The 12,181-nt window shown below is 41.6% G+C and overlaps 1 protein-coding gene across 2 annotated transcripts in view; it reads left to right on the forward strand.

Annotated features, from left to right (window-relative positions):
- The first annotated feature begins 1,938 nt into the window (after positions 1-1,938).
- mcm3ap (minichromosome maintenance complex component 3 associated protein) overlaps positions 1,939-12,181 on the forward strand; it is a 38,648-nt gene continuing 28,405 nt past the window's right edge. The window contains exons 1-7 of one of the 2 annotated variants that reach the window (XM_061982766.2): positions 1,939-2,021; positions 2,145-3,584; positions 4,282-4,529; positions 4,872-4,953; positions 5,068-5,209; positions 6,437-6,630; positions 8,615-8,754. In XM_061982766.2, the coding sequence (XP_061838750.1) occupies positions 2,183-3,584; positions 4,282-4,529; positions 4,872-4,953; positions 5,068-5,209; positions 6,437-6,630; positions 8,615-8,754 (2,208 nt within the window). In that variant the 5' untranslated portion in view covers positions 1,939-2,021; positions 2,145-2,182. Of the gene's footprint in view, positions 3,585-4,281; positions 4,530-4,871; positions 4,954-5,067; positions 5,210-6,436; positions 6,631-8,614; positions 8,755-12,181 lie in introns of both variants that reach the window. The other variant, XM_061982765.2, reaches the window with a different exon arrangement.

A 12,181-nucleotide genomic window follows, 5' to 3' on the forward strand; every position in this document is an offset into this window, starting at 1 on the left:
TGATATATGTAATGCTAATTAGGGCATTCTAGTAAAATATGCAGAGATAAGATGTGTCAGTATCAAAATATCACTTGAAATCAATTTTTGACACCAACAAAGTGGCTATTTGGGTAGATATTTGCTCTAAAAAGGGTATTTCAACAAGTAAACAGTACAGTAAGTACTTGGTATTGATATATGTAATGCTCATCAGTTTATTCTAGTAGAATATGCAGAGATATGTGTCAGTATTAAAATATTACTTGAAATAATTTTTTGGCAGCAACAAAGTGGCCATTTGGGTTTATATTTGCTCTACAAAAGGTATTTCCAGAAGTAAACAGTACAGTAGGTACTTGATTTTGATATATGTAATGCTCATAAATTTAATCTAGTAGCTATGCAGAGATAAGATGTGTCAGCATTAAAATAATGGTCGTTTAGGTATATTTTAGCTTTGTAAAGGGTATTTAAACAAGTAAACAGTACAATATGTAATTAATTTTGATATATGTAATGCTCACAATTCTAGTAAACTATATGCGTGTGTAAATATGCGATGTGTAAATAACAAAATATTACGTTGAATCACTTTTTGTCAGGCAATATTACATTTAATGACAATTTTACATGAAGTAATACATCCAAACATTTTATAAATATTTATTGTGTGCACGAAGTAATAACCATGTATCTTCTAAACAAGAAAGATCTCGAGATTCCATCACATCAACATCGGACTAACAACAGTTCTTTAAATCTCATTATCCATCCATCCATCCATCTTCTTCCGCTTATCCGAGGTCGGGTCGCGGGGGCAGCAGCTTAAGCAGGGAAGCCCAGACTTCCCTCTCCCCAGCCACTTCGTCCAGCTCCTCCCGGGGGATCCCGAGGCGTTCCCAGGCCAGCCGGGAGAGATAGTCTTCCCAGCGTGTCCTGGGTCTTCCCCGCGGTCTCCTACCGGTCGGACGTGCCCGAAACACCTTCCTAGGGAGGCGTTCGGGTGGCATCCTGATCAGATGCCCGAACCACCTCATCTGGCTCCTCTCGATGTGGAGGAGCAGCGGCTTTACTTTGAGCTCCCCCCGAATGACAGAGCTTCTCACCCTATCTCTAAGGGAGAGCCCCGCCACTCGGCGGAGGAAACTCATTTCGGCCGCTTGTACCCGTGATCTTGTCCTTTCGGTCATGACCCAAAGCTCATGACCATAGGTGAGGATGGGAACGTAGATCGACCAGTAAATTGAGAGCTTTGCCTTCCGGCTCAGCGCCTTCTTCACCACAACGGATCGATACAGCGTCCGCATTACTGAAGACGCCGCACCGATCCGCCTGTCGATCTCACGATCCACTCTTCCCTCACTCGTGAACAAGACTCCGAGGTACTTGAACTCCTCCACTTGGGGCAAGATCTCCTCCCCAACTCGGAGATGGCACTCCACCCTTTTCCGGGAGAGAACCATGGACTCGGACTTGGAGGTGCTGATTCCCATCCCAGTCGCTTCACACTCTGCTGCGAACCGATCCAGTGAGAGCTGAAGATCTTGGCCGGAGGAAGCCATCAGGACCACATCATACCACAGAAAAGGCAAACTGTCATTTTCCGGACACGATAAAGGCTTAAATAATGTCAAACACGTAGCGTTACAATAACCACGAAGATAAAGTGTTTGTTTTTGTAATTAATCCACTGTGGACAGATGAAGCCAAGAAATGCAGGTTCAGTGAATTTTTTTTGGCAGGCATTCACAATTTGGTACAACACCAGTTTCCCGGTATTTGGAGTATTTACCCTTCTCCCATCCACACTATATTTTCAACATGTATTAGTCGTCAAATAGTTATAACATTTTAGTCAGGAACGCTTTGACGTTCCACCTCGTCAGCTCCGAGTGGGGTATTTAAAATTTCCCAGGAGCCTTGAATGCAGCATTACGATATCGTCAGACCGGAAGCGGATGTGCGACCAGTGTTTTGTACGGTAAAGTAACTGTTGGTGACCCTCCTCGGCGGCATGTCGAACACATTAGCGTCACTTTGTGAGTTGTTGTTTTTTTCAGTCGCTATTGTTAGAACTTCAACAATTAGAACGTTAACCGTGTGAATGCGACGCGAGCAAAAGTTACCATCGCGATTCTGTTTTTCTCTTTGTCGAAATCCAGATGGACTCTTGTTTACCCATTGAAATATAACCTGCGATATGAATCCAAACCCATTTGGAAGTGCACCAGGTGGAGGTGTGCAAGGGACGAGCGCCACGTCGTTCGAACAGAAAACCCCCAACAGTGGGTCTCAAAATGTGGGTGTTTTTCAGCCATCAGCGTTTGGCGTACCGTCGGCCACGAACCAACCCTCAAACCACGGGAGTAGCATTTTTGGACAGAGCTCTGCATTTGGGCAACAATCAACTAAAGCAACATCACTTCCCAGTAGTACCCCGGCATTTAGTCAGCCTACAGTGGGTGTTGGCAACTTTGGTAGCACCTTTGGAGCAGTTACTGGAGCAAACCCCAGTTTTGGACAAACACCTGCATTGGGACAGCCCTCTGTCTTTGGTCAGGGCCCGGGTTTTGGACAGAAGGTCACAGGGTCAGGACTGTTCTCTGGTCCCGCAAGTTCCTCAGTGCAACATCAGCCTTTGAGTTTTGGACAATCTCTTTTTGGCCGGCCATCAACGACCGGTGTGGCCAGCAGTGTTTTTGGGGCTACTCCCACCCAGAGTAGCGGATTTGTACCTGAATTCAGTTTTAAGCCAGCCAATGAAGTGCTTTTCAAACCCATCTTTAGTGGTAGCTCGGAGCCCACAAACCCTCAAACCTCTTTAATGTCCAGCTCACCTTTTGGCGGCGCCACAAAGAAAACAAGTTTCACTGCTAGTAGCGGCGCCATCACTGACTTATTGGGGGCAAAGTCTGGATCGCATGGATTCAGTTTCTCTGAGCCTGCTGCAGCTCCATCACTTCCAGTCCAAAACAACCCGTTAACAGCCAAGAACACTGGCCCATCCAGCATGCTGCAGTTCACATTTTCCCAGCCTGCTGTCCCCTCTAGTTCCAATACCAATGCACCCATCACCCAACCCAAAACTGTGCCAACTTTTAGCTTTTCATCCAAAGCCCTTCAACCTCAGACGGCGCAACTTTCTGCAGGAACTAGTATTGTTCAGCCGTCATCTTTTGGTGAGATTAAATCTAAAGCGGAGTCTACTTCCGACCATAAGGTGGCTCAGGAGGGTGAGCCAAATGTATTTGCACCATTTAGAAAAGGTATGAAACGTAGAGATGAGCCTACAACGGAGCTGTCAAGCAATGTGACAGACGTTGCGGAGGATGAAGAAACCGCAGAAACATCTTCACCAAGACAACCCCCAAAGAGACCTAATATAAGGTCTCGTGTCCCAGCAATGAATTTATTCACCAGAGCACTAAGTGGACTTCGAAAAGACAAGTCCAGTCCAGTTCGACAGGGGCCGAATGAGACTCTGCAACTAAAGTCACAGGAGATGAGTGATCAGCCCCAAGTACTTGAAGAACCCCTGACTGCTACCACATTTGGGGTACAAACCATGAGCTCGGTGGTGCCAGAAAAGACTGAAGAGTCAGGTGAGCTTTCACACTCATTTACATTTTGTGTGTGTGTGTAAGTGTAAAGGTATAACAATAATGACCTTGCAAACACTGTACTGTTCATTGAAACAGTTGTTCTAGTCACACTGGAGAGATTGAATTGCCTCGTTTACTTTTAAATAAAGCCAAGCCTTCTAATCTGATTACAAAGATTGATGCACAAAAGTACATTTAACATGGGCTTTAAAAAAAAAAGATGCCATTTGAGGCCTAATTTTCTTGATTAGGAGGCGCATGAATGCTCAAACAATTGTTTTTAAAAATATATCTCTATTATACGCAAAGTTGGTTTTAGATATGGGCCACTCAGGCAATTGCCTACCGTGGCATTATTGCCGCAAGGGTGAGGAGAAAACAAAGATTTGTGTTTAATGCTTAGCGATGGCTGCGACCTCATACTTCTTACAAGTGGATGCAACCAAACCATAGACGATAAGGGATTCCATTGAATGAGAATTAGCCTGATCGCAACATGATGAAATCTTGAGACATTGGCATCTGCATCAACATCTGCAAAATGTACGAGCGCACAGGACGGCATTGATGAAGAGGCCATACAATACTACAAATATTGCCGTTGACTCATTGTGAACTAGAGGTCCATATGCATTTAAGTCCTAATTAAGTCATATTGCTCGCTGCCCATAATTGACCTTCTGTTTATCTTTCTCAGAGTCACCGAAAACCCCTGAAATGACGGCTGAAACGAGGACTCCTATAAGATCTGGTGTACGAAGCGATAGCTTGGACAGCCTCAGTGGTATGTCTCCTACTGACTGCACTGTCATTCAGTGCAGAAATATTCCTCCAGCCCTCAACAAGAGGAACATATTAGAAAAGCACTTTGCTCGATTTGGCAAAGTCTGCAAAGTCTTTTGCCGGCCCGGCAAGAACATGGCTGCTGTGCACTTTGATAATCATGTAAGCAAAGCCAATTTTATATACACGTGCTGTTTGTTTGTGCATTATGTCATAATTATTATCTGATAGACTGGTTTGTCTTTTTGTTCATACGAGCTTCATTTTTGTGTTTGCCATTGCTATTGCAACTATAAACACTTGTTGTTCATTTCACTCTCATTTACATGTCTTGGTGACAGACATTGTTACCTTGTGTGTGTGTGTGTGTGTGTGTGTGTGTGTGTATAACATTTGGTGAAAATCAAATCACCAATCCATTCCCACTCATCATACTACAATGGTTTGTTAGTAGCTTACAACTTTAGTTACCTTTTTGTTTTCCTTAAATGTAATTTCTCACAGGCATCCGCGGCAAAGGCAAAGAAAAAAGGAAAATACCTTCATCGGAAAGAACTCCTTCTTTTGTGGCAGAAAAAGAAATCAAGTAAATATGATAAATCATTTATTTAAATGTATGCTCCTTTTGTAATAAAACATAGGTAGGCAGACTTACAGGCAGACACTAAACTGGTGCGTATTTGTCCTGTGCATGAAATAGGTCCAGGGGATAAAAGTAGCAGACCCACATCTGGACAAAAGGAGCTGGAGGGTGCAAAGGAGGACACAAGTTTTAAGGCTGCTTCCTCGCCCCTCAGAAGACCTGTGCTCAGGCCTCCAGCTGGCAGCACCTTCAGCCTCAAGTAAGTATTTTTTTATTGAAATGGGTAGTTGAGTTTGTGTTTATTTCAAACATGCAGGCATACAACATGATACACCACAAATTCCAGTTCCTTTATTCAACATGTTTGAAAAGGGGTAGGAAGAAGCAGAACTTATTTAATCCTAGTAGAATTAATATTGCCAGTTTGACTCGAGAACAATTATTTCTATTTCCATTATTTCCTCTTATAACCTATAAAAATCAGAGGTTGACCAGTAGTCCAGAATTAGTAGTTCAACTTTAGATGGCATAATAAAGTATATTTTGACTGATCAAACAGTCAATCAAATTGTATTAATCTAGCCCATAATCACAAGTGTCTCAAAGGGCTGTACAAGCGACAATGACCTCCAGATCCCACATAAGGGCAAGAAAAACCTCAACCCAATGGGAAAACGAGAAACCTTGAAAGGGACCCCCCTGGGTTACTGGTGCAGTGGATGCCGAGTGGATACAGTTAATATTCTGAGAGTTAAGTTCATAGTGGGGCCAGCAGGGGAACCTCATGTAGACACGTCGCGGCGCAGAGACGTCACCGACTGATGCATAAGGAATGGTCACCCCAGGTCCCGACTTCATGTGAAAGTCCAGTCCATTGGTAGACCAGCAGGGGATCATCATGAAAGGGGACAAGTCAGCAGTGTAGAGATGTCACCAACTGATGCAAAGAGGAGTGGTCCATCCTGGGTCCCGACTTTGAACAGCTAGTGCCGCATCCGTGGAGGCTGATCCGTGGTCACCTGATAACCACTCCACGCAGGAAAGGGGGGCAGAGAAGAAAAGACAGACAGCAGATCAATTGGTCCAAAAATTAGTCTATTTAAAGGCTAGAGTATACAAATTAGTTTAAAGATGGGACTTAAATGCTTCTACTGAGGTAGCATCTCTGATACCGGTAGGGCATTCCAGAATACTGTAGCGCGAATGGAAAACGCTCTAAAGCCTGCAGACTTTTATTGGGCTCTGGGAATCACTAATAAGCCGGAGTTCTTTGAACGCAGATTTCTGGCGTGTCACAATAATAATCACGTAGTAACTAACTACATTACTTTGTTCTCTTAAAGCACTCTCCTAGTCTCTCCTCTTCCTTAAAGATTCTTTCTGCTAGACTACGATCGCCAAAGTATTTATTTTATTGACCATAAGTATCGTTGGTCTACATCTAGGAAATGCAGCAATATATATTTGTCTTTCATTTGTCTGACAGCTCAGTTGTGAAGAAACCATTGTTGACCAGGTCTCTCCAGTTTGACACTGAACACCAGAAAGAGAACGTCATGGAGATGCAAAGCACCAAGTGTGTCGTTCCCTGCGCTATTCTCCCCCTTATCGGCGTCATGGCTGAAACATCCGAGGACAAGTACCGCCTGCTAGAACAGAGGGACAAAATTTTGCGTCAAGGTATGGCTAGCATCTATCCACTAGAGCAGGGGTCGGCAACGCAAAATATTGAAAGGGCCATATTGGACCAAAAATACAAAAAACATCTGTCTGGATCCGCAAAAAAATAGAAGCCTCATAAGTGTTATGAGGGCAACACATGATGTAAGAGTCTAGCTATAGTAGTCTAATATCAAAATAACTGTCGCAGGCTGACGCAAATCTTCGTTGACAGAAATGTTCAAATGTAATATTTATTCTACACATTTTTACAAAATTGGAAAACATTAGTAAAACGGAGGCTTCTAGGAGGGTGAGATAACGCCTGGAAATTACTGGTTTAGAATGGCCAAAGGTATAGATGTGTGTGTCCAAGTTAAAGGAAACGGCAGGCTGTTTTCTTCTAATGGATTTATTACAATATTTGCAAGCTGGGTAACAATTGATGTGGTCTATATTGGCACACAAACACTATCAGAAATGCAGCCAATATTACATAGAGTTAATGTGTCATGAGACATGCATGTGGTAGCCATTTGTGTTATTTATATTTCTGTAGTCCTGCATATATTAAGTTCAATTAATTATTTGTAGTTTGATGAATACTTGGGCCTACTGCACTACTGCACTTTGGTGTTGGTCATTGTGGTGGTGTTTGATGGATACTTGGGCCTACTGTGCTACTGCACTTTGTGTTGGTCATTATGGTTTTGGTAGCCATTTTTGTGTTATTTATATTTCTCTAGTACTGCATATATTAAGTTAAATTATAAATGTTTTTAATTAGAAACTGTCATTTACATTGTGTGTCATTTACAGCACCTGTGATGAGAGCATATAGGGGTGCACAGGTGAAACTGATTGGACAAATGTGGGGTTGAGAGACTGGCGGTGAAAACAGTTTTGACCACTTCTTACGCAACACTTGAGCCTTAGTTTTGTTTATAGCTTTGTATGCAGTTAAAGTTGTTTTTGTTAACCTTGGATGGACTGTTTAAACAAGACCTTTTTGCAAATAAAGCTATTTTTTGAGAGATTTATGTTGGTGTCTGAAGTGCGTATGAAAGTGCACCACCTTTCCTGGCCTTTGGTTTAGAACCTGGGGAAGTTTGGAAAGGCAGATACAATGCAAATATAAATTAAATACACGTTAGACATAAGTAAAGGAAATTAAATGAGCGCAGATATACCTACAATCTAGGCATGATGATGCAATATGTACATACAGCTAGCCTAAATAGCATGATAGCATTGATTAGCTTGCAGTCAAGCACTGACCGAATATGCCTGATTAGCACTCCAACAAGTCAATAACATCAACAAAGCTCACATTTGTGCATAAAATACGTGTTTCTTTGGCAACTCTGGGAAAGTGGCACATGTAAACAAAGTACGGTAAGTTGAAGGACCGCCAAAATTAGTAGGACAAAACGGCGTTCACCAAATACTCATCAGTGAAGCATGTTTAATATGAACAGTTGTATTTCTAACAATAAGTAAGGTTTGTGTCATGTGTGTCCTTCCACAGAAACCAAATTAAAATAAATTTACTTTTTTTCTTCATGTTTTTAAATTTTCATGCATTTTTTAAAAAGCTCCTGGGAGCCACTAGGGCAGAGCTAAAGAGCCGCAAGTTGCCGACCCCCGCACTAGAGTCCAGCCCAAGGGTGTTCAGACTTGCCACAGAACAAGTTGAAGCAGTTTGTGCTTTAAAGATGCTAAAATCACTCCTATGTAGATTACTTAGTATGTTAAGCTATCCGAACAAAACACCCACATCCTAGTGTTATAAATTACGAAGCACATTCGTGTGATATCTAACAATACAAGTCATTAATAATGAATGCATTTTTTTTTTTGACAATACGCTGAGTGTCTATAAGAACAAAAACAAAGCTGCAGTTGTTGGGGTTTGGGCACCCTTGCACTAGATTAAGCTATTGTTAGGAGCTGCTATGAACCACAAGCAAAAGAAAAATGTCAATCCTTCACTTTTGTTCACTAGATCGAACCAAAAACGCAGACATGGACCTCGCAAAGGTGTTTGTGGGAACGTGTCCTGACATGTGTCCCGAGAAGGAGCGATACATGAGGGAAACGAGAAACCAGCTGAGCATGTATGAAGTTCATGCGAACACAGAAATGGTAATTTGTCATTTTTATTTGTTTTGTGTGTTATGTTTTAGAATACAGCAGAATCTTTATAGTCAAATACAATCCATTCTTGAACACTGTGGCCCCCCTACTTTGTTTGGATTTTGGAAAAAAAATTCTTACACAATTTCAATTAAAAACTAGAAAAGCACACGGAGAGCGCCTACATCCGCCAGGGCATCGCCCAATAGTAAATAATCCTTCTTTAAAAATCCTGAATCCAGACGGTCATCCGGATTACCCCCAATATATAATCACTTATTCCTTACCCCTTTTCTGAGATTTCTTGAAAGTTTTACCAAAGTCCGCCAATAAGTTTTTGAGCAGTGTTGCAGTCTACTGTAACAGACAGACAGACAAACGCCAGCAAATCGAAGTATAAATTAAATAGCCAAGTCTGTGCATCTTAGTTTTGTTGTCTGTCACTTCCCAACAGGCTGTAAGAGGGCTCACTCTTTGCATCGGTGCTAGCACCTGGAAGCATTTGTTCTATAGCAAAATTAAATAAACGTAGCAAACCCTCTTATCAGTCATCCTTTCATTGTCTCCGTAGGTGGAGGCAGGGCCGCAAGCATACACACAGAAAAGTGTAGCTTTATAACCTAAATGTAAAGTAACCTTGTAGAAAGGTTTAGTATCACCCCCAAAATTGACATATATGTTCCTTAGCCCATTTTTGACAGTTCCTGAAAGTATAATTCATATCCTCCAATAACTTTTTGAATTATTTTGCAAACTGACAGACAAACTAGTGGTTAGACCAGGGGTCGGGAACCTTTTTGCCTGAGAGAGCCATGAAAGCCAAATATTTTTAAATGTATTTCTGTGAGAGCCATATAATATTTTTTAACATTGAATACAACTAAATGTGTGCATTTTTAAGTAAGACCAACATTTTAGAGTATAATAAGTATCTTATTCTTTTTAATAACATTGTTATTCTGAAGCTAACCAATAATAAATAAAATACTTCTTACCATTAATGCGACTTCTTGAACAGGTGCGGTAGTAAACGGATGGATTAAAATGCATGAGAATTTTTTATATTTTGAACGTTATTTTTAACACTGTGATTACCGGCGGAATTATTCATTACGTATCGTGTTTAAGCAATGTCCGCTAAGATTTATCTGAGAGCCAGATGCAGTCATCAAAAGAGCCACATCTGGTTCGAGAGCCATAGGTTCCCTACCCCTGGGTTGGACTGTCCGTCCTGAGATCGGTAGGTTGTGAGTTCAAACCGCGGCCGAGTCATACCAAAGACTATAAAAATGGGACCCATTACCTCCCTGCCTGGCACTCAGCATCAAGGGTTGGAATTGGGGGTTAAATCACCAACAATGATTCCCGGGCGTGGCCACCGCTTCTGCTCACTGCTCCCCTCACCTCCCAGGGGGTGATCAAGGCTGATGGGTCAAATGCAGAGAATCATTTCGCCACACCTAGTGTGTGTGTGACAATCATTGGTACTTTATCTTTTTAACTAACAAACAAACCCCAACAAATACTTAAAGGGGAACTTCACTTTTTCTGGAGTTTTGCCTAACGTTCACAATCATTATGAAAGACATGACGACGGATGTATCTTTTTTTAATGCATTCAAAATAGTAAATAAATGCAATCAAAAGTCTACTTACAATTGCGCCTATGGGAGCCGCTCTCGTCTGCCTATAAATCCCTTAAAAACATCCAGAATACTCCCATTATGGTTTTGTATACATGATGTAAGTGTATTTGTAATGTAGTAACAGGCACATTTCTAATAACATTTAATATTTACGTATTTTGCTCATTTTAAGCATATGCGGTACATTAATTTAAAAAAACGCATCACGACTTTCACCCCAAAGGGAATTAGCGGTAGAAAATGGATGGATGGCATCACGACTTTCGTTTTTTTTTTTTTTTTTTTTTAACACAACATCACTTATTACCGGTAGTCCTCTATGCAGACTTAATTAGAGCCAACAAACATAATAAAACATCACTTACTGTACAAGGGCTGCTGTCATTAGGATGCCGTCGGCGAGGATGTGCATATATTGCCATTTAGATGAAGAATGACTCATAATCCTCGCGAAAATAAGGGACGTAGAAACAAGTGTCTTTTTGTATCGTTGTCACCATATCCGTGTCTAATTTGGCTGTCAAAGTGTACTAACTTGTGGGATTACGTCCTCGTTCTTCTACTATCCAGGTGAGAGGCATGATTTATGATCTAGAATAAAATTTGACGATCCAGGAAACAAGGAAGCAGCTCATCAGTCGATCGTTGCACGCAAGCTCGTGATCATGGCGCCGCTTTGGGTTGTACTTGTACTTGTATGGGTTGTACTTGTATAGCGCTTTTCTACCTTCAAGGTACTCAAAGCGCTTTGACACTACTTCCACATTTACCCATTCACACACACATTCACACACTGATGGAGGGAGCTGCCATGCAAGGCGCTACCAGCACCCATCAGGAGCAAGGGTGAAGTGTCTTGCTCAGGACACAACGGACATGACGAGGTTGGTACTAGGTGGGGATTGAACCAGGGACCCTCGGGTCGCGCACGGCCACTCTTCCACTGCGCCACGCCGGCTTTAAATAGTTTGTGTTTATTAGCGCTTATAATAACAATATCACTAATTCTTGGTTAATATTCAAGTCACAAATTGTAAATTGAGTATTGTTGGTGGTTTTTGGATGGTTATTTATTGGATATTATGGGCGGAATAGAAGATCTCCCCATTCACCCCGCTCTAAGCTGACTTTTTATTTATGTTTTTTTACGAGTTAGAATGCATTAAAAAAATACATCCGTTGTCATGTCTTTCATAATAATTGCAAACGATAGGCAACATTTTTTTTAAAAGTGCCGTTCCTCGTTATTCTCTTGGCGGAGGTAATATTCACTTCCAGGGTCAAACTGTCATTCTAATGAAACGGTCACATAAACCATAAAACACCCCACCATTGATGCCAAGTAAGGCTGAACAAATATATTTTTTCAGACACAGTCAAAAATAGATTTCATGAACAATAATTACATTAACTTGTCACAAAATTAGGTACACCGTTTGTGGTGCACAATTCCGCATAAAAAAAGCTGCATTTAGCAGCATTTGTCTTACTGCATGTTATTGTGCGCATGCCGCAATTAGATTAAATTGATGCTTTATCGTACCTTTTCTTGTTTCCACAAAACAAGTACCGGTAGTAATGTGGCTACGATGCCGTCTTTTTTGTCTTGAGTTTAGCTGCTAATTAAGTGTCATACTAGGCTAGCCCATGTTGAGAAACAGTCCTGCGTAGCATGCCGTGGGCATTTAAACACGAAAGTGTTTATTTTATTAGACCAGGCAAGAGGGCATGAGACGAGAAGAAATAACACGCAAGGCTCCAGGCAGCAGTCTCTGCTCAGCAGAGCGAGT

The sequence above is a fragment of the Nerophis lumbriciformis genome, linkage group LG21 (genome assembly GCF_033978685.3).
Source record: "Nerophis lumbriciformis linkage group LG21, RoL_Nlum_v2.1, whole genome shotgun sequence".
NCBI lineage: Eukaryota > Metazoa > Chordata > Actinopteri > Syngnathiformes > Syngnathidae > Nerophis > Nerophis lumbriciformis.